Below are 23,437 nucleotides of genomic sequence, written 5' to 3'. Positions count from 1 at the left end.
GTTACTCTTTATTTGGGGATCATTTAGTAGTGGTTTTCTGTTATTTGTTTATAAAAAGTATTTAATCATAAACAGTGCATCTTAATTTCCTTTTCTGTTGCCGTGGTGGAACTCTCTTGGGAAAGCCACAGAAGGGAGAAAGCTCCTGATTCTAGACTATAATCTTTCATAGCAGAGGAGTCCCAGGAACTTGAAGCATCTGATCACATTATATCCTCAGCCAAAAGAACAGAGAAATGAATGTGTATATGGTAATGTACAGCTCACTTTCTCCACTGTCACACAATTCAGGATTCACTGCCTTGGGAATCGTGCCACCCACAGTGGGCAGGTTTTCCCACCTCAATGTACACCATTAAAACAATCAATTCCCCAAAGACACATACAGAGGCCCATCCATCACCCAGGTGATTTTAGAATTTATCAGATTGACACTTACCACTAATCATCACATAGTGAAAAGAAGACACCACAGTATTAAAACAATTTACTGTAATAAAATAACAGCACTGACTGTAGTTCTGTTGGTAGAGTGCTTGCCTACAAAGTTCTGGGTTCCATTCCCAACACTACATAAATCAGGCATGGTGGTTCATGCTTGTAATGCTCATCATAAGGAGGCAGAAGTAGAACAGGCAGGTCAAGGTCATACTCAGCTACATAGTGAGCTTGAACCCAGTCTGTGTTATATGAGATCCTGTCTCAAACAACAACTACAACATAACCTTCAGGAATATATTTTTTCTTCTCAAAAGCAGTCATAGTTATTAAGTAGCATTGTTACCTCTATTTCTTGATTAAGAACTATTATCAAACCAGGTGCGGTGATGCACGCCTATAATCCCAGCACTCAGGGAGGCAGAGGCAAAGGCAGATGGGTCTCTGTGCATTCAAGGCCAGCCTGGTCTACAAAGTGAGTCCAGATAGCCAAGGCTACACAAGGAAACTCTGTGCTGAAAACAAAACAAAGCAAAACAACAAACAAACAAACAAACAAAAAAGAAAGAATAAAAGAGATCCATAAACCCTTAGCTAAACAAAACATCTCTTTGGCCTGGGTCTATATGCTCTTAATGGATAAAACATGGCAGCTCACAAACAACCCATACTCCAGTTCCAGGGGATTTGACCTCCCTCTTACCTTCCATAGGCTCCCACATGAATGTGGTACACAGATACATACTTAGACTCACACATATATGCATAAATTAAAATAAATATTAATAAAATTTGGCCATGCCTGGTGGTGCAAGCCTTTAATCCCAGCACTCTAGGAAGCAGAGGTAGACAGATTTCTGAGCTTATGGCCAGCCTGATCCACAAAGTGAGTTCTAGGACAGCCAGAGCTACACAGAGAAACCCTGTCTCAAAAAAAACAAAAAACAGCAACAAAAAATTGTGTTTATCAATGAACAAAATGTAATGCTTTCACACACACACACACACACACACACACACACACACACACACACACTCATATTGTGTAATGAAATGTCTGTCACTTAATCACCTTTTGTGTTAAGATTCCACCACAGATTTAACTGTTTTGGGGGAAGGTTAATTTGAGGGAGAATCTTCTCCATCTTAAAAAGTTTGCATACATGTTTTGTTCTTTCTAGATTATGGATACAATATTACAATGTATTTCTCAATGCTTAAATGAAGAATAGAATGTAGTAAAACAATACAGAATTGAAGTTAATGTCTCAGACCAGGGCAGGACAAGAGGACAAGGTATCAGTGAGTACCACCTTCACAAAGAATCTTCGCATTCCACCTTAAAAAATCTAACTACGCAGAGGCAAGCCAGTTCCATCCAGACTGTTCCTAAGGAGGAGAGTGGGTTTTTTTCCCCTCTTCCTCCACTCTTAGGACGTGCCTGATCTTCCTGAATAGTCCAGCACAAGCTAATCCACAAGGTTCAATCAGGCTAAGTAGTTGGGGGACCGTGTCAACTCTGAATTACAATGAGCAGCAGGGGAGGATCTGTCAGCTGACTAATCAAGGATAGTGGATTTTTTTTTTTTTTTTTTTTTTTTTTGCAGCTCTGCCGCGGTGGTAATGGACGCAGCTTTAGCTTTGTTTGATAGGGATTTTTTTGCTGTTGGTTTTAAATACCACGCAAGAAGCAGCTTGTATTTCATCAATGTTGCGTTGACAATCGGAAAAGAAGAGTGTAATTGTGTATAGGTGAGATGGCAGAAGCAAATCCCCCGAGAGGCAAGATGAGGTTCAGAAGGAATGCGGTAAGAGCTCTGCCTGCAGTCCTGGAAAGCCTATTCCCAAGTTCAAGTGCAGGGATGCTGCAGCATGGTGCTACAGCACAAACTGCTGAGTGGGGCTTTTCAGAAAAGACGGGGAGAATGGAGTCTTGTATTTTTGTGAACTGCCTTGATGTGCTTACTGTGGAACTGGCCTAGGGTAATTTAAGGAAACAGAGGTTGAATATCGCTTTAGAATCTAAGTGTTACCAAGTTTATCAGAGAGTAATGTTGGTAATGTCATTTGTTTAAGAGTGTAATAGCAATTTGGAATTGTTTGTCTGCATAGCTTTAACTCACCAGCTAAAAGAATATTTAACAAAAGGATTTATGCTTTTTTTTTTTTTTTGGACACTGGTCAAGTAGATATCTGGATGGGGTCTGGAGGTAATTTCATCAGCACTTAAAAAGGCAGTCCTGCTTAGCTGTCACTTTAAACGTGGAAACATTTAAATATCTGTAATGACAGGAAATGTTTGTAGTTGCAATTATTTTAGAAATGTGCATGTTCAAGATGCAAAATTCTAGTCTGTTGACAACTGTTTTAAGATACATTCCTGTATCTGTATCTGTGACCTGTTTTCTAACCTAGACTAAAATTTTCAAGTTTCTCTTTTAGTTACTTTCCAGAAACTTTCCTACCTACAGTTCATTCATTCATTCATTCATTCATTCATTCATATATTCATATTCTAAATTACTCAGGAAATTTCTAACATGATCTTCCAACTTGTTTTAAAGAAACATTGAAATAACCCCAGCTAATTTAATAACAAACTGGTTATGATATGAGTCATTAGATGTCACCTTAAAAAAAAATAACAACAAACTTCATGTTATTGGTGTGATAGCTTAAAATACAAACTTGCCTGCTCAACTATTGAGGTAACATGCACAAAACTAAAAAGTAAAAGAATTACTTATAGAAGAAAGCTCAATTAAATGAAAATTCAACTCAGGACAAGGAAAGTAAAGAATTACATTGTTACTGATTGGCGGGGAATGCCAGTAGTTGAATGAATGACTTTCCTAATAAGGGTTTTAGGATAGAATGCTCCTTAAAAATTACACTTATCTTATACACTTATTTGATATCAAAATAAGTGTACAGATGATTTTATGTTATGAGAATAATATCTTCACACATTTAACAGACAATTATGATGCATGTAAAATGTCTGTGAATGTGTTTTTGCAATATTTCCTGGAACTGACATTAGCAGTTTATTATCAAAGCTACCTTGACTTCACCTTTTGGAAAGTTCCTAATTCTTTTCTGTACATACATATTTTTCAATGCTGAACAGTCTTATGTATACAGAAATACAGCACACAGATGTCAGTTGAACAGATGTAGCTTCACTGAGCTACCTATGACAGCAGTTTCAATAGTAAATGCATAATAGCTACTAGCTAAGGGTGCTCTCAGTATAGCAGAGAAGTAAAGTATACTTGTAAATACCTATTTCAAAAGAACTTCAAGCTGGGAATGGGGAAGGCCTTCCATAGAAGATGGTATTTGTTTGTACCTTAAGTCACTATGTGTTTTTCTTACCTTTCCTTGATTTTTCCCATGAATTTTATTTCCATCAAATAAATTACTTTAAGTGGACCCTCTAGAAACAGGTGGATTGATTCTGAAGCCTAGAGCTATAATGATAGAAAAATTTGCTTTTCTTGACTTGAATGAAAAATTTGGGCCTAACTGGGAAGGTGTTTTTGGATTTGGGCTGGTTCTGGAAGCTATGATAGGCTGAACAAGATGGTTTAACACAATGTGAAGTTTCAATAAAGGATTAAAATGATTACCACTGGAAACAAAATGAATAGCTGGATGATGAGGATAGGATTAGAAGCCATACATGGGATAAAATGGACAAATCACAAGGAAGGGGTATTGCTTGTTTGTTCCCCAGAGCTCTTGGCAAGTTGCTTGGCAACACTTGGTAACTCATATGTTTTGTACTCTTGAAGAGTGGGGATGGGAGTAGGTTGGGGAGATAATTGAAGTGGCTTTTCCATAGAAAACTCTTCTCTGTAGCTCTAGGACATAGGATTTTCCCATGATATCACATTCCATCACAATATTAGCTTATAACAGTTTACATTCAGTGGACCACATGATGGTAAATTGGTTTTCATAACTTTAAAAATTGTTATTGGTCCCATTTTGTACAGTCAAATGAATTCATTTCTAAATTGCAGAGTAAATCTGTGTGTATATGAAGGGTTAATTGTCTATAAAAATCTATGGTCTAGACTGACACTCAACCAAGGACCATGTATGGATATAACCTAGAACCTCTGCTCAGATGTAGCCCCTGGTAGCTCAGTAACCAATTGTTTTCCCATAGTAAGGGGAACAAGGACTATTTCTGACAGGAACTCAAATGGCAGGCTCTTTGACCTCCCCACCCCCCAAAGGAGGAGCAGTCCTGCTAGGCCACAGAGGAGGACTTTGCAGCCAGTCCTGAAGATACCTGATAAAACAGGGTCAGATGAAAGGGTAGGAGGTCCTCCCCAATCCATGGACTTGGAAAGGGGCAGGGAGGAGATGAGGGAAGGAGGGTGAGATTTGGAGGGAATGAGGGAGCGGGATATAGAGTTAACAAAATGTAACTAATAATAAAAAGAAAAAAAAAAGAAAAAAGAAAAAAAATCTATGGTCTAGATAGGCTTTAACACCACTGTTTACCCACTGGCTTTACTTTGTACATTTGTAAGAAAGGATAATACCTACAGTAGTAGGAAGGCCAAGTTGAACAGTGTGTGTAAGGAGCCTAGGATGTAGGTATTGCCTTTTAGTCAAGGCCCTTAATATCAGTGTCTTTCTTTGCCCAAAAGGTTAAAAAAGAAATGCTATAAGAATAGAGACTACTTCTTAAAATAGTAATTAAGCAACATTATATGTTGTGTAATTCACTTTGAATATTTCCAAAGAAATAACTAGAGAGGTTGGAGAGATGGCTTGGTGGGTAAGACCATTGGCTGCTCTTCCAGAGTGCACTCAGATTTGGTTGCCAGCATATACAGGGCATCTCACAACCATTTGAAATTCCAGTCCTGGGGAATCCTATGCCTTCTTCTAGCCTTTGCATACAATAGGCATGTACATGGTGGCAAAATGCAGGCATATATGCAGGCAAAATGCCCATATTTTTTTTTTCCATAGGATGAGTGAACTGCCTCCTTAAAGGTATCAGACAGCCCTTGGTCCCCTTACCAACCCACATGGAAAGGAGACTGAGATACCTATGGGCTATATCTGTCTACGTCCCTTTCATGAATGGTTGATGCATCTGTCTCTTCAGGCCCCCTTGAGCCCAGATTTTTTTTGCTCTGTTGATCTCCTGTGGAGCTCCTGTCCCGTACATGTCCTTCTATGTCCCCCTTCTTCCATAAGGTTCCCTGCTTTCTGCCCAAAGTTTGACTATGTGTCTAAGCATCTGTTTTGATACCCTGCTGGGTAGAGTCTTTCAGAGAGCATCTGTGATAAGCTCCTGTCCTGTTCTTTGTCTTCTCTGGCTTCTGATGTCTATCCTGTTTGCCCTTTTGAGTGAGGATTAAGCATCTTCCCTAGGGTCCTTCTTGTTGTTTAGCTTCTTTAGGATTATGGATTTTAGTATGTTTATCCACCTTGTATGTGAGGTCAGATAGTAGAGAGGAGGCCCACCCCTATCACTGGACTAGGGGAGGACAGAGGGGGAGAAGAGGGAGGGAGGGTAGGACTCGGAGGAAATGAGAGAGGGGGTTACAGCTGGGATACAAAGTGAATAAATTGTAATAAATAATCAATTAATAAATAAAAACATTAAAAAATTATCAGACAGAAGAATATTAAATAACATTACTTTAGTAGTTAAATGGTGAATCAGGTTTATGCATCACTGAAAGACTATATATACTTGGGCAGTCCTGGGATTGGTCTGAGTTAAAGGCAAGAAAATCCATTCTCTAGGAGGGAAAGATAGTAGAGAAGTTGTTTCGTGTTTGTTTCTTTGAAGAACCAGGAAGAGTTGCTGCAGATAGCTGTGTTGGGGCTGTGGTCAGTGACTAGACACTTGAGTCCAAGCCCTGTGACAGTTCCTGTGCCTTTAAGTAGTCGCATGTTGGGAACTCAAAAGATAAAAATATCTGTATGAAACTCAAACCAGTGTTGATTTTTCTACAGTTTTTCTTTCTTTTGTTTTTGTTTAAAGAAGAAACAAAAAAAAATAAGACTGACCTATGATTACTTCTCTTTGCTTTTTTTGACAAGTTCTTCTTTATGGAGATGAGGGTGAGAGGGGGCCACACATGGGATACAAATTGAATTGTATAAGTGATAATAAAATTTAAAAAAAATTATTTATGGATTTAAAATGTAGAGTTTGATTTTGGAGAAAGTATAAAATGTGCCTTTTCATGTTTATATAACCATACAGATTAGATATTCTTAAAGCAATTGCAAATGCTATATTACTAAAGTGAAACATCACAGCTCATTTGTCATGGTCTGTGATTGCTATGCTCTGCATATCTGTTATGATATGCTGTTTGATTTTTTCATTAAAATGCTTGTATAAAATATACTATCTTGAAGTTCATCCTTATGAGTATTTCTGTGTATAGAGAATAAAATGCTTTGTTTGTCTTCTTATATGTATGCCCATATGGACAAGTTAATCTTGAACTCTGGACTCTCAGACTTAGGGCCTTACCAGTTGAGTTCTTCAGGCTTTAATTTTTCTTTTGGACAAACTAATGCTAATCTGTTAGGGGGTCTATCAGTTTAAATTTCCTCTATCTAAATTCTCATATTAAGCACAGAATGTAGAGTGATTATATATATATATATATATGCCCATGTGTAGCTATATTAATGTTCTCATTCAGCAGTTGTAACCCACAGAGGTGCTCCACAATGTTTTCACAAAATTATCAGTTGTTTCTCCTCTTTAAAAATATGGGTTTTTCTGAGCATGGTGGTGCACACCTTTAATCCCAGTACTAAGGAGACAGAGACAGTCAGATGATCTCTGCAAATCTGAGACCAGCTTGGTCAACATAGCAAGTTCTAGGTTAGCTAGGAGAGATACAATAAGACCTTGTCTAAGGGAAACCAACCAACCAACCAACCAACCAACCAACCAACCAACCAACCACCAAACAACTAGCTAACCAACCAATCAACCAACAGAAAGACTATATACTTGGGCAGTCCTGGGGTTGGTCTGAGTTAAAGGCAAGAAAATCTATTCTCTAGGAGGGAAAGATAACAAAACCTAGATTCTTAAAGCAATGATACAACCAGTTGTTTTTTAATACAGATGTTTTGATATGAGCCCTGGACAAGCTCCTAAGAGCTACCATTCCAGACATGAGCCATCATATCCAACATAACCTGGGAGCTTTATCATTCAGTCTGAGATACTTATAAAAATCCACAAACATTTAAATGACATTTAAGTTCTCAGAAAGAATGTAATATTAAATTAATGAATAAATCATGATTATAAATAGCCATAAATTAGGGGCTAGAGAGATGCGTCAGTCATTAAGAGTACTTGCTGATTTTATAGAGGGCCCTGAGTTTAGTTCCCAGCAACCATATTAGGAGGCTCACAACTATCTGTAACTCCAGGTCCAGGGGATCTGACATCCTCTTTTGGTCTCTTTGGGTTTCTGCACATATGGTAACATGGACACACACACACACAGTAAAACATATACATAAATAAAATGTAAAATAAACAAAGAAATAGACCTAAATTAGGATGCCTGTCTTACTCTCAATTCCCCCGAGGGAACATTTTTCATTTACTCCTCCCTTCATTTTAAAAGCCATTCTCTCTGCTTACTATTCTAAACACTGGTTCCAAATGCCTGAGAGCTAGAAAAGTGAAGTTCTCCATAACATTTTTCCAATATAGTGCTTAGGGAGAGAAACGTCAAAGATAGCCCTTTAAAGGAAACTGCACCATCAAAAGATGAGTAGTTCCTTTATTGCCTATAGAGTTACACTTGCAGTACTTTTCAGTATAGAATGATTCTGAAATTATCTTTGTAGATACTATGCTGACTCAATAGATAGTCCCAAATTTAGGAGACATTTGAGATCAACAGCTATGCAGCTACTCAACAAGTAAGTTGCATCGAATACTTCACCTGATTTATCAGTCGTTTATTTTATGAAATTGAAGCACACAGTTCAGACCAGGTATATTAGCTATAACTTCTATGTTCACATGTAAATCAAGTACACTGAATTTTCAATCCTAGTCCCATAATCTTAATCAGCCCTGAACAAGTACTTAGCAATTTGTCCTGTAAAGAAATGAATCTACAACCTTACATGAATCCTTTTCATAGATTCCCCCCCCCCTTTTTCAGGTGACATTTTCATTGTTTACAATGCTTGGGAATGAACCCAAGACCTCATACGTACTAGTAAAGCACCATATATTCTTAGAACATGTACTCTTTAATAACCAAACAAAAAGAGCATATAAATGAGATACATTTTAAATTATATTTTTAAATATTTATCAAAGCCTTAAGCATGCAAGGGAAGGAGTATCGGTATTTAGCCAATGCTTATTCTGTGACTCCCATTCACAGTGAGCATTACTAAAACAGTGTCCTAATTTCTTAACATTAAGAAGTTCTATTTACATCTTCATTTAACAACTGGAGAATCTGAGTATGGTGAGCAGAATAGTCAATCTCTTTATGTCTATACCTTGATCCCTCAAACCTATGAATAAGCTACCTGACATGGTAAAAGGAAGTATAAAAGCAGAATTAAAATCCTAGTTCACATGGGGTAAGATGATCAATCCTCGTTTAGAAAGACAGATGGGATGTGCATTGAACGTATGACAGGAGTCTACTGAGCGCATCTGAAAGACTCTAACTAGCAGTGTTTTCAAAGCAAAGACTCATGACCAAACCTTTGGCAGAGTACAGGGAATCATAAGAAAGAAGGGGAGTTAGTCTGATGGGGAAAGGATAGGAGCTCCACAAGGACCAAATATATCTGGGCACAGGGTCTTTTCTGAGACTGACTCTCCACCAAGGACCATGTATGGATATAACCTAGAACCTCCGCTCAGATGTAGCCTGTGGTAGCTCAGTAACCAATTGGTTTCCCAAAGTGAGGGGAACAAGGACTATTTCTAACAGGAACTCAGTGACTGGCTCTTTGACCTCCCCACCCCCTAAGGGAGGAGCAGTCCTGTTAGGCCACAGAGGAGGGCTTTGCAGCCAGTCCTGAAGATACCTGATAAAACAGGATCAGATGAATGGGGAGGAGGTCACCCCCTATCAGTGGACTTGGAAAGGGGCATGGTGGAGAGGAGGGAGGGAGGGAGGGACTTGGAGGGAATGAAAGAGCAGGATACAGCTGGGATACAGAGTTAATAAAATGTAATTGATAAGAAAAAATAAAAGATTAAAAAAAAAATCCTAGTTCACCTGACTGCAAAACCAGACTCCATCAACAGGGAATATTTGGAGAATCATAATGGGGATAGTATAAGAATCAGTTTACAGTTCAGTCCATAAGCCTAAAATGTGAAACAAAGGTGATAAATTGAAATGCCTATACCATACGTGAGGAAGGTAGTGCAAATGTGAAGTAGTCAGGATTTAGTTACAATCTAGCCTAAAAAGTATAGCAAATGTCCACCAGCACACTTCCTTATGTTGAGGAGCAACAGGAAGTGGAAGTGAGGAGCACTGTGGTGAATTAGAGAACACCCAAAAATGTGGCACTGACCAGTGAGCCCATGTCAAGGATTATCATGCTGGGAAAATGGGCCCAAGCACTGTCTAGTCTTTGATTTCTCAAGAGAAACAAGAAATCAGACTCTTACATGATACCAATACTTTTATTTTATTTCATTTTTAATATTTTATATGTTCTTAATGTGTGTGTGTGTGTGTGTGTACAAGTGTACTCAGAAGCCATAAGAAGGCTTTGGAATTCCTGGAACTTGAGAATGGAGCTTGGGTCCTCAGGGAGAGCAGCCAATGCTCTTAATCAGTGAGCTGTTTCTCAAGCCTACCTCTATGTATGTATGTATGTATGTATGTATGTAACTATCTATCTATCTATCTATCTATCTATCTATCTATCTATCTATCTATCTATCTACCTATCCATTCATCTATCTATTATCCATCATTAATCTATTTGTTTATTTAATAATCTGTCCATTCATCTATTATCTATCATTAATCTATTTATTTATTTATTCATCTATCTATGTATCTATCTTCTTTTCATTCGTGCATTTATAAATTCATTCATTCATTTTATCCAGTCTATCAATCTATCTATCTATTAATCTATCTATCTATTAATCTATCTATCTATTAATCTATCTATCTATTAATCTATCTATCTATTAATCTATCTATCTATCTATCTATCTATCTATCTATCTATCTATCTATCCATCCATCCATCCATCCATCCATCCATCTATCTATCTACCTACCTACCTACCCATCTAATCTATCTGTCTGTCTGTCTATCAACAGTGTCTCACTATATAGCCCTGGCTAGCCTGGAACTTTGTAGACCATGCTGGTCTCCAACTCACAGATCTGGGTTTTAAATTTTTTGAGATTCTGTTTTTATTTTATGTGTATGAGTGTCTGTTAGAATGTACTTCTGTTAACTACATTCATGTAGTACATGCAGTAACTGAGGAGGACAGAAGAAGGTGACAGGTTCCCTGGGAATGGACTTACAGATGGTTGTGAGCTGTCTGACTTGGGTGCTAGGAAATAGACTTGGGCCCTCTAGAAGAGCAGCCAGTACTCTTTACTGCCGAGTCACTTCTTCAGCCCTGAGATCTAGCATCTCACTGATGCTATTATTATTATTTTTCTTTCTAAATTTTATTTATTTATTTATCTATTTATTTATTTCAGTTTATTTACTTTGATACAAGGCAGACAAAGGTAGTATACTTAAACCAGTTTAAACCATTGCCTATAAATACATAACAAACATCCTAAATAATTTGTGGAATCCAAAGTCCCAGATCTAATCAAGTTGAATTGGGTGTATCTAGATAAAGGCAATGAGTAACATAATTCATAGCTTAATTAATATTTTAAGATTTATTTAACTTTATGTGTGTGTGTGCTTTTATTTTTTTAAATAGACTTTTAAATAAGACTACTTTTAACTGCTGAACTAAATTGAACAGGGGTACAGGAAGTTCTTATAAACTCATTGTTAGTTTTGTTTTATAGCTTCTTTCAATTGTTAGTAGTGTATTAAGCTTATAATGAGTATACTTGAAACATTTTTATACAGTTTGCTTTGTTATGCTTTGATCTTTCCTCTTGAGGTTGATGAGTGCATTCTCAGACTAGACCTTTGCTCCCCCTTTCCACAGAGAGCTATCTCTTTTTTCTTTTTTTTATTATTGTTATTTTTTTTTTTTACAATTTATTCACTTTGTATCCCAGTTGTAACCCTCTCCCTCATCTTCTTGTCTTACCCTCCTGCCTTCTTCCTCCCCTAAACCCTCTCCCCTAATCCACTGATAGGGTAAGTCCTCTTCTACTGTCTGACTCTAGTCTATCAGGTCTCATCAGAACTCTCTGGATCCTCTTCCTTGGTGGGCTGGCTGGACCGCCGCACCAGGGAGAAGTGGTCAAGGAGCAGAGACTGTCTCTTTTCCCCTTACTAGGGAACCCGCATGGAGACTGAGCTATCTACATCTGAGTAGGGGGTCTACATCCTCTCCATGTATGTATGATCCTTGGTTGATGCATCAGTCTCTGAAGGACCTCCCAGGACCCAGCTTTTTTTGGCTTTGTTGGTCTCCTTGTGAGGCTCCTGTCCCCTCCCCACCCCATCCCGTGTACCACTATTTCCCCTTCTTCCATGAGACTCAATGAATCTGCATGATATCTACAGAAAGGAACCAGAATCTTGTCTTGCTTTTTTTTTTTTTTTTTTTTTTTTTTTTGGTTCCCATCTGGGTTATCCAAGTCTCAAACCTTGGGATGAATTTCACTGTGTCCCTCCTTTCTTATCAAGTACACTTAATCATTATGTTTTAATGATGCTACTTTCTGGAATTTGCCCTGACTCCTGCTAATTTTGTTCTGGTTTAGAATCTGACTTGGATTACTGTAACATTCTCTAAGGCCATCTCAAGCCTGATTCAGTTCTTTCTCCAGACTTATAATATCTTTTTAAGAAGTTATGGCTAGGAATGTAGTTCTGTGGTAGGGCACTTGCATAAAGCTCTGGACCCAATTCCTGGCACTACAAGAAAAACTTAAAATAAAATAAAATAAAATAAAATAAAATAAAATAAAATAAAATGTATATCTGAGCATGGTGCTCTGGTACCATGTCCTAGAGACTTATTTACTTCTAAGGGGGAAATATCAAACTCACTCCTCTTGTGGTTCTTGCTGACATCTCTAATATCTCTCCCACTTCAAATCCTTTTCCTCTACCTTTCTTGATGGGAAATCTCAAAAGGTAGGGTAGCACAAGTCAAAGCCTCATGAGTTATTCTTAAGCACTCTGAAGCTTCACTTTATTTGTAAAATAGCCAACCTAATTCCTTCACTGAACGATGGTGAAGTAGAGCTATATTTGTTAGCAAAAATATTTGGCATAGGGTAGATATTTAATATGTGGCATACATTAATATTGGGCCATGCTGTTTACCCTTTCATTGCTAATCTTGTATAGTATTCCCCTATTTTTTTATTTTACTTTGGAATTCTTTCTTGTTTTTGTTTTTGGTTTTGGAGACAGAGTTTTTCTGTGCAGTCTTGGCTGTCCTGCACTCACTTAGTAGAACAAGCTGACCTGGAAATTACAGAGATCCTCCTACCTCTGCTCCCCAGAGTATATTTTGGAATTCTTTTATGTAGCAATTATTTTTCGCTGCTGTGATGGTTGGCTTTTGTTTGTTTGTTTATAATTGTTATTTATTATTATTTATTCACTTTGTATCCCACGTGTAGCTCTCCTCCCAGTCCCCCATCCCTCCCTTTCTCCTCCTATGACTCTCCCTTAGTTCACAGATAATGAGGACCTCTTCCCCTTTCCTCTGACCCTAGCCTATCAAGTCTCATCAGGACTGGCTGCATTGTCTTTCTCTGTGGCCTGACAAGGCTCCACACCAGGGGGAAACAATCAAAGAGCTGGCCACAGAGTTCATGTCAGGGACAGCCCCTGATCCTCTTACTAGGGAGCCCACTTGGAGATTGAGGTGCCTATGGGCTATATCTGAGCAGGGGTATTAGGTCCTCTCCATGTGTGGTCCTTGGCTGGAACAATGGTCTCTGCAGGATCCCCCTGGGCCCAGATTATTTGGCTCTGTTGGTCTCTTTGTGGAGTTCCTGTCCCCTCCAGGTCTTACTATCTTCCCCCTTTTCTATAAGTTTCCTGCACTCTGTCCAAAGTTTGGCTATGAGCCTCAGCATCTGCTTTGAAACCCTGATCAGTAGAGTCTTTCAGAGGTCCTCTGTGGTAGGCTCCTGTCTTGTTCTTTGTCTTCTCATAATTCTGATGTCTATTACATTTGCCCTTCTGAATGAAGATTGAGCATCTTCCCTAGGGTCTCCCGCCTTGTTTAGCTTCTTTAGGAGTACAAATTTTAGTATGTTTATCCTATGTTAAATGTCTAATATCCACTTATAAGTAAGTATATACTATGTGTGTCTTTCTGCTTCTAGGAAACTTCACTCAGGATGAACTTTTATAGCCTGCAAATTTCATGATTTCCTTCTTTTTAATTGCTGAGTAGTATTCCATTTTGTAAATGTACCAAAATTTCTGTATCCATTCTTTAGTTGAGAGACATCTAGGTTGTTTCCAGATTCTGGCTATTACAAACAAAGCTGGTATGAACATGGTTGAGCAAATGAACTTGTTGTATATTTGAGCATATATTGCATATATGCCTAGAAGTGGTATAGCTGGATCTTGAGGAAGAACTATTCCTAATTTTCTGAGAAAGCTCCAGACTGATTTCCAAAGTAGTTGTACAAGTTTACATTCCCACCAGCAATGGAGGAGGGTGCACCTTTCTTCACAACCTCTCCAGCACCTGTTGTCACTTGAGTTTTTGTTTTTTAATTTAAAATTTTATTTTTATATTAATTACAGTTTATTCACTTTGTATGCCAGCTGTAGCCCCCTCCCTCATACCCTACCAATCTCACCCTCCCTCCCTCACCTCCTCCCATGCCTCTCGCCAAGTCCACTGAGAGGATAGGTCTTCCTCCACCTCCATCTGACCCTAGCCTATCAGTTCTCATCACGAGTGGCTGCATTGTCTTCCTCTGTGGCCTGGTAAGGCTGCTCCCCCCTCAGGGGGAGGTGATCAAAGAACCAGCCATTTAGTTCATGTCAGAGAAGGTCCCTGTTCACTTGAGTTTTTGATCTTAGCCATTCTAATGGGTGTAAAATGGAATCTCAGAGTTGTTTTGATTACCATTTCCCTGATGACTAAGGACATTGAGCATTTCTTTAAGTGGTTCTCTGCCATTTGATATTGCTTTATTGAAAATTCTCTTTTTAGATCTGTACCCCATTTTTATTTGGATTACTTAATTTGTTGCTGTTTAACTTTATGAGTTCTTTATATATTCTGGATATCAGCCCACTGTCAGACATAGGGTTGGTGAAGATCCTTTCCCAGTCTGTAGGCTGTCATTTTGTTCTGATGGTAGTGTCCTTTGCTTTACAGAAGCTTTTCAATTTTGTAAGGTCCCATGTTTTCATTGTTGATCTTAGAGCCTGTGCTGTTGGTGTTGATGTGCTGTTCAGGAAGTTGTCTCCTGTGCCAATGAGTTCTAGGCTCTTCCCTATTTTTTTATCTAACAGGTTTAGTGTATCTGGTTTTATGTTGAGGTCTTTGATCCACTTGGACATTAGTTTCATACAGGATGATAAATATGAATCTAATTGCAGTTTTCTACATGTAGAAATCCAGTTAGGGCAGCACCATTTGTTGAAGATGCAGTCTTTTTTTTTTTTTTTTTTCCATTGTATGATTTTGGACTCTTTATCGAAAATCAGGTGTCTGTAGGTGTGTGGGTTTATTTCTGGGTCTTAGATTTGATTTGATTGATCACCATTCTGTTTTATGACAGTACCGTGCAGTTTTTATTACTATTCCTGTGTAGTACAGCTTAAGATCAGGGATGGAGATACCACTAGAAGCTCTTTTATTGTACAGGATTATTTTAGAGCAAATCTGGGTTGTTGTTGTTGTTTTTTTCCTTATGAAATTGAGAATTGTTCTTTTAAGGTCTGTAAAGAATTATGTTGGTAATTTGATGGAAATTGCACTGAGTCTGTATGTTGCTTTTGGTAGGATGGCCATTTTTACTACGTTAATCCTACCGATCCATGAGCATGGGAGATCTTTCCATCTTCTCATATCTTCTTATAATTCTTTCTTCAGAGACTGGAAGTTTTTTCATACAGGTCTTTCACTTGCTTGATTAGAATCACACCAATGCACTTTGTTATTTGAGGCTATTGTGAAGGGTGTTGTTTCCCTAATTTCTTTCTCAGCCCTTTTGTCTTTAGTATACAGGATGGCTACTGATTTTTTTTTTTAGTTAATTTTGAATCCAGGCACTTTGCTGTATGTGTTTATCAGCTGCAGGAGTTCTCTGGTAGAATTTTTGTGGTCACTCATGCATACTAGCATATCATCTGCAAATAGTGATGCTCTGATTTCTTCCTTTCTGATTTGTAGCACCTTGATCTCCTTTAGCTGTGTTATTGCTCTAGCTAGGACTTCCAGAACTATGTTGAAGAGATATGGAGAGAGTGGGCAGCCTTGTCTTGTCCCTGATTTCAATGGGATTGCTTTAAGTTTCTCTCCGTTTAGTTTGATGTTGGCTATACACTTGCTGTATATCACCTTTACTATGTTTAGGTATGTGCCTTTTATCTCTGATCTCTCCAAGACTTTAAATCTGATCGGGTGTTGGAATTTTTTTCAGAGTCTCAGGTTCAGCTTTATTTCGTAAAACAAGTCCAGTCTCTGGAACATTAAAAAAAAAAAAAAAAACTGTTTCAAAGCTTAATTAAAACAAAATTTACAAATAATTACTATCTTCGGAAAAGCACCTAGAAATTCAGGGGAAGAAAAAATGTATACATAATATAATCAAATACCAGGCTAGTTCAGCTCCTGCCAGACCCACACAAAGAGATGATCATGTGGTTTTTCTCCTTTAGTTTGTTTATATGGCGGACTACATTGATGGATTTTGGCATAAAGAACTACCCCTGCACGCCTGAGATGAAGCACAGGAGTGTGGGTAGAAGTTTTCCTTGAAGGAAAGGGTGCTTGCACATGTAGATTCTTGGAAGGCTGGAGCATAAGCACAGGTGGATGCTGGCATGGTTCGTAGGCACAGAGCATGCACCCAGGTGCCCTGAATGGCTCAGTGGACCATAGGCCTCTTGTACTTTGCTCCAGGCACTCAGATCTGTCTGGGTTGCACCATCTTGGCTCCTGGAATTGTTTGCCTGGACTCCACTGGTCCACCCAAAGAACAGTGGCTTCAATGTTGAGAACATTGTCCCAAGAATCCCAATACTGGCCACAGTGGGGATGTTGGTGGTTGTCCAATGTCTGACTGCTAGTGTAGGGAATCCCTGATCTGGGGCTCAGCTCCACTCACTCAGAGGCATATGTGGAAAATGCAGGGGGTCCATGGTTGTCTACTCTCAAATTTGGACCCTGCAGTGGTTTCTGCTGTTTGGCTGCTAGATCAGGGAGCACATAGTTGGGGCAGCTGCTGAGGCCAGAGCACAGGAAAGTGCAAGGGGTCAACAGTTCCCCACTCTCAGACCCTGGAGACATCCACAGGGGTGAGGGTCCTGGATCCATTCTGTCCCAGCTCAGAGGTTGTCCACTCTCGCCCAGAAAACTTCTGATTCATTGCTCTGGCTTTAGCCTCCCATCCACTCACCAGTATCAGAATTTTGGATCCTCTGCCCCTCAGATATGGTGTGTACTGGTCACTGCCATCTTGGAGCCTCCCAATGGTTGGCTTTAATTGTCAACCTGATACAGTGTATAATCCTTTGGGAAGATAGTCTCAATAAATAATTATCTGGATCACATTGACCTATGGAAGATTGTCTTGTTTACAATGTGGGAAGACCATGCTCACCATAGGTGGCACCATTCCCTAAGCAGCTGATCCTGAGCTTTATAAAAGAGGAGAAAGTGAGCTGAGAAAATAAGCAGTCTTGGTGCATTCAATTATTTTCTCTGCTCTTGACTGTGACCAGTTCTCCTATGTTCTTTCAGCATTGAGTTTCCCACATGATGGACTCTTGTCACTGTGAACTAATAATGCCCAAGTCTTATGAACCCCAAAGACCACCAAGAGCTGATTCTGATGCAAACATAGTAGGTTCTTTTATTACAAATTGGAGCTTGAGCCCACAGTATCACCAATGCAGTGGTTATAGAGTGTAGAGCCCAAGATCAGGGGAAGGAGGGTTTTTATTGCTTTACAGGGAGGTTTGGGAAACTACAGCTTAGCAGCTTTACAATTTGGTGATATTCAACATGAGAAAGCTTGTTACAAGGTAATTGTGGCTAACTAACATTGAGCAAACTATCTGTAGACCTCAGGAATGTTAGGTATTTCATGCCATGAAAGTTCTACTACCAGGTTGGTGGACTGCCCAGCACAGATGCCCCACCCTAAGATAAGATAAATACCTTCCCATTCTTGTGGTTACCTCTAGGCTATTCCTTGGGTAGGGAGTTTTATTATCTTCCTGTAATTGGTGACCTTTGGCTTAGTTCCTGGTGACTTTGGGGTGGGTCACTAGTTCCTGGTGAATTTTGGGGGTGTCAGGCTTGGTTCTATCAAACTAAAATTAGTCCTAAATCCTAATTCACTGTTGGTCAGTTTTTTTATTATAAAAATAAAAGGTAGAACTGCCTACTATGTGCCAGCTTTCTTCAAGAAGCTGAGGAAATACTCAAAAGTTAGTATGACATTTTGATTCAATTAATTTCTCTTTTTTTCTTCTGGGCCATTTTGGCTCACCCATGTTTCACAGGCTTTGTGATATTAATTGCTTCCTTGTGTACATTATTCTAATTCTTTTGTTTCATTTTTTGACTTACCGTGGAGTAGTGTTACTGATTATTAATAAACTCAGTTATTAAACTGTTATTTTCTTGGACAGAGATAGCATTTAATTATTCTGTACAATCCTTGATGCCTAAAAGCACTTAATAATCTTTCATTTAAATTCTTGGAGTGAGCACCTAGTGATGAAAATAAGACTTTCTTAGATGAAAGCAAAAATGTGATTCTATGATATAGTTTTCATCCATTGTTTAGTGCAGATAAACAATATTTCAGTTCCCTTTGCCTTTTTGGGTTATTCCAGGGTCAACAAAAAGATCTAAGAGCACATATAATAAATGGGATTGAGGATGTACATATACAAATGAAACTAATTTCCTATCTCTCACAAAAAAAGTAACTCAAATTTGATCAAGGACCCAAATACAAAAATACAAAACTATAAAACTATTAACACTACCAGAAAATATAGAAAGAGTTCTTAAATGAATTAGTATCATTGATATACATATATATGTATATATATGTGTAAGTATGCACACACACATAAATATAGATATAGATATGTATAGATATAGATATGGATACATACCTATATACATATATAACTAAAAATTCAGGCTTCAAAGCATAAGTGGGCAAACAGGATGAAACTAATATAAAGAACTTCTATACAACAAAGGAAACAATGAACATAATGAAGGGATAGCCTAGAGAATGGGAATAATATTTGTAAACTATTTGTCCACTAAAGGATTAATAACTTGACTATTAAAAAAAAACCTCAATAGCTAAACAAAACACTCCTCAAACGTTCAGTTTAATTAAAAATGAGCAAATCATCTAAACAGCATTTTTAAAAGAAATTATACAAATACAAAACAGGTATATAGACATCCTGAGCACTAATCAGGGACATTTAAAGCAAAATCATAAGACTAGAATGGCTAATATGTAAAAGACCCCAAACAACATCCTGACAAAGACAAAGAGGGGGGAGACTACTTGTACGTGGTAGGAATTTGAATCAGTGCAGTCATTATTGAAAACAGTTTCTTAACAAAAATTGAGACTACAATTAGGATATAATCTAATAATCCCATTTATGGATATATCCAAAGAAACTGAAATGAGTCTCTCAAAGCAATACCTGTATATCCATGTCAATTGCAACAGTATCAACCATAGACAGTGTGTCGAACCATTTGAGATACCCATCCATGAATAAAAAGATAAAATGTTTTTTACACTCATTAAAACTATGACATGCCATCCATTGTTTTTTTGGTAACATGGATGGAACTGGAGATGGAATTTTAATGAGCAAAATGAGCCAGGCACAGAAAGAAAGACACTTTCATATTTTCACTCATTGGTAGAAGCTACAAAAGTTGAAGTGGAACATAGACCAGGAGTCACTTAATATAGGAAGGGGAAGGGAGAGGGGAAAGAGATACCGTGACGTTGGATAATAGGTTCCAACAGTTACAGGTGTACAGTTACAGAGGAGAAAGTAGTTTTGTGTCCTATATGGCAGAATTAATTACACTCTGTAATTACAAGATAACTAGGAGAGTTTGAAAGTTCCTAGCACAGAAATGGTGATGTTTGATGTAAAAGAAATGCTAATTAACTTGATTTGATCACTATAAGCTATATGTATATATAAAATTATATCATACCATATGAATAAGTATAAATATTGAAATATTCAAATACTGAAATTATATAAAATAAGGAAACCATTAAGAACAAAGCTAACTTCAAGATAAGGCTTTAGAGTCTAATTCTTTGCACCTTAGGGCCTTTTTGTGTCCTTATAATGTTCCCACTTGGACATTATAAGGATCTGGCTTGATAACCCTTTGTTATTTTTATTTTCGTTTCCATGTTTTTAGATAATATCAGCATCCGTTTAAACAAGTTGACCTTTTACTGAATTCTATGACTTTAATGTTTGCTTCCCCCAATGCTGTATTTTCTGATTTGTCCTCATTTGGGAGGTTGTGTTGTCAACTATGTGCCTGCTCATGCTTTTGTTATTTCTTGCTACAGGCCTCTTTTCCTGGGAGCTTACACTTAGTCCTGGTTTTACGTCCTACCAGTTTTATTCAGCGGACTTTCACAGACATTGGATTTCGATTTAGCCAGGAGGATTTTTTGCTGAAATTACCAGTAAGATTATTGCTTGAATCTTTGGTCCTTCTAAGCCTATGTATTCCGTACCTATACTGTTTGTTTCATGTGTTCTTGTAACATTTAAAATTTGTCTCTCAAAATTTTAATTGTGAAATGTTCTATAGACATTTGCTTCTATTGTTAAACAGGACTAGTTCAGGCAACTTATAACAAAGCAGTTTCTTTTGAAAAATATGTTGTGTTATACATATGTGCATATATCTATGAGTTTGATTAGAATTTTTTATTCAGCTAACATTTTGTGGTTTATGTATGTGAAATGCCATGATTTTAAGCTATCTCAGAGTGCCATGGTCTTTATTTTGAAAATGTACCTTTATATGTTTTTTATGATTTGGAATATAGTGTCATAATATTTAATACCTCAATTGTAAATTAGTGTATAGAGTCCTTTTGCTTTATTCTGAGCACATAAATTCTTTGTGTGTATGTGTGCATGTATATGTATATGAGCATGTATATGTGTGTGTGTAAGATTGTTCATTAATAATGAAACCTTCTAGACAAAGAAGAATTAGGTGTTTTGGTTTCTATAGAAGCTAGTTTTGGGTGATAGAGCTGTTTTGTAAATAAAAACTGTTGTTTTCTGAGGAGAGTTAATGCATCCAGGTGTGTGGGGAATGCACAGGAAATAACTGCTTGAAGCATTTATACTGGATAACATTCTGCTAAGTGTTTATTGAAATTCATTTTGCAGATTGGTAGAGGGATGTCATGAAGGGCAGTTAACAGTGTCTTTCTTGCTTATTTACATAGGTTGTTGTGCTGAGCTCAGTTAGTGATTTGCTGACATACATTGATGACAAGCAATTAACCCCTGAGTTAGGCGGCACCTTGCAGTACTGCCACAGTGAATGGATCATCTTCAGAAATGTATGTTGCTTCTGCCCTTACTGTAGAGCCTATCCTTCATTCTATCTAGAGATTTTTTTTTTCCTATTTGGGAAAAAGCAGATTTTGGGTCCCCTACTTTTCACCTACATATATCATTCAACATTTTGTTTTTGTTTTTTTTTTTTCTATAAGCGATATCTAGAAATGATAAAGAGTCACTAAAGAAAGCAATTGAAAAGAGGCCAAGTGAAAAAGAAGAGGATCCTTTGCCCATCCCTTCCTGTGATCATGTAATAACAAAGAGATGAGGGTTTGGGTACAAATCCTGACACTGCTGAGTTGTATCTTGGATCTTAGACAATATATAATACTACCCCTCCAAGTCTTTCTCTAACTATAAAATGAGATTGATAAAACGATAGGGAAAGGATCTTAATCAACCCTATATCTGACAGAGGGCTAATATCCAGAATATATGAAGAACTCAAGAGGTTGAACTAATCAAGTAATCCAATCAAAAAATGGGGTACAAAATTAAACAGAGAAGTCTCAATAGAGGAATATAGAATGGCAGAGAAACACTTAAGGAAATGCTCAACATCCTTACTTATCATGGAAATGCAAATCAAAAAGACCCTGAGACCTTACTCTCATCAGAATGGCTAAGATCAAAAACTCAAGTGACAACACAGGCTGAAGAGAATGTGGAGAAAGGGGAACCCTACTCCATTGCTGGTGGGAATGTAAACTTGTACAACCACTTTAGAAATCAATCTGGTGATTTCTCAGACAATTAGGAATAGTGCTACCTCAAGATCCAGCTATACCACTAGGCATATTCCAAAAGATGCTTAAGTATACAACAAGGACATTTCCTCAACCATGTTTGTAGCAGCTGTATTCATAATAACCAGAATCTGGAAACAATACAGATGTCCCTCAATTGAGTAATAGATACAGAAATTGTGGTACATTTACACAATGGAATACTACTCAGCAATTAAAAACAAGGATATCATGAAATTTGCAGGCAAATGGTGGGAACTAGAAAAGTTCATCCTGACTGAGGTTTCCCAGAAGCACAATGAGACAGCTGGTATATACTCACTTATAAGTGGATATCAGACATATAAGATAAACATACAAAAATCTGTACATCTAAAGAAGCTACGCAAAAAGGAGGACCCTGGGTAAGATGCTCAATCCTCATTCAGAAAGGCAAATGGGATAGACATTGGAAGAGGGTGAAAACAAGGAAAAAGACAGGAGCCTACCCACAGAGAGCCTCTGAAAAACTCTACCCAGAAGGGTATTAAAGCAGATGCTGAGACTCATAGCCAAACTTTGGGCAGAGTGTAGGGAATCTTATGAAAAAAGGGGGAGATAGAAAGATCTGGTGGGGACTGGAGCTCCACAATGAGAGCAACAGAACCAAACAATCTGGGCACAAGGGTCTTTTTGAGACTGATACTCCAACCAAGGGCCATGCATGGTGATATCCTAGAACCCCTGCACAGATGTAACCCATGGCAGTTCAGTGTCCAAGTGGATACCCTAATAATGGGAACAGGGACTGTCTCTGACATGAACTCAGTGACTGGCTTTTTGATCACCTCCCCCTGAGGGGGGAACAGTCCTACCAGGCCAAAGAGGAAGACAATGTAACCAATCCTGATGAAACCTGATAAGCTAGGGTCAGATGGAAGGGCAGGAAGACCTCCCCTATCAGTGGACTGGGGAGGGGCATGGGAGGAGAAGAGCAAGGAAGGGCAGGGTTGGGAGAGGATAAAGGAGCGGGCTACAGCTGGGCTATAAAATGAATAAATTGTATTAAATTAAAAAATTAAAAAAAAAGAAAATCATGAGATTGATAATATATGATCTCATAAGGATCTTGGGAAGATTAAATGAGATAATGTGTACAAAACGTTTGACTCACTGCTTGGTACATGGGAGATTCTCAGAAAAATGAAAGTATATTCATTTCAGCCTACTGGCATTCTCAAGGCTATTAGGTTAGACAGAATCCT

General features: G+C 38.0%; 1 protein-coding gene across 3 annotated transcripts in view; it reads left to right on the top strand.

Annotated features, from left to right (window-relative positions):
• The first annotated feature begins 1,836 nt into the window (after window positions 1-1,836).
• The window catches only part of Mcf2 (MCF.2 cell line derived transforming sequence), an 81,113-nt gene continuing 59,512 nt past the window's right edge, over window positions 1,837-23,437 (top strand). For 2 of the 3 annotated variants that reach the window (XM_060374489.1, XM_060374490.1), the window contains exons 1-3: window positions 1,837-2,246; window positions 20,430-20,549; window positions 21,330-21,446. In XM_060374489.1, coding sequence (XP_060230472.1) covers window positions 2,196-2,246; window positions 20,430-20,549; window positions 21,330-21,446 — 288 coding nt within the window. In that variant the 5' untranslated portion in view covers window positions 1,837-2,195. The remainder of the gene's footprint in view (window positions 2,247-20,429; window positions 20,550-21,329; window positions 21,447-23,437) is intronic. The other variant, XM_060374491.1, reaches the window with a different exon arrangement.

The sequence above is a fragment of the Meriones unguiculatus genome, chromosome X (assembly GCF_030254825.1).
Source record: "Meriones unguiculatus strain TT.TT164.6M chromosome X, Bangor_MerUng_6.1, whole genome shotgun sequence".
In the NCBI taxonomy this organism is placed as follows: domain Eukaryota; kingdom Metazoa; phylum Chordata; class Mammalia; order Rodentia; family Muridae; genus Meriones; species Meriones unguiculatus.
The sequence above is the reverse complement of the archived record's forward strand: the minus strand, read 5'-3'. Positions and strand labels throughout refer to the sequence as shown.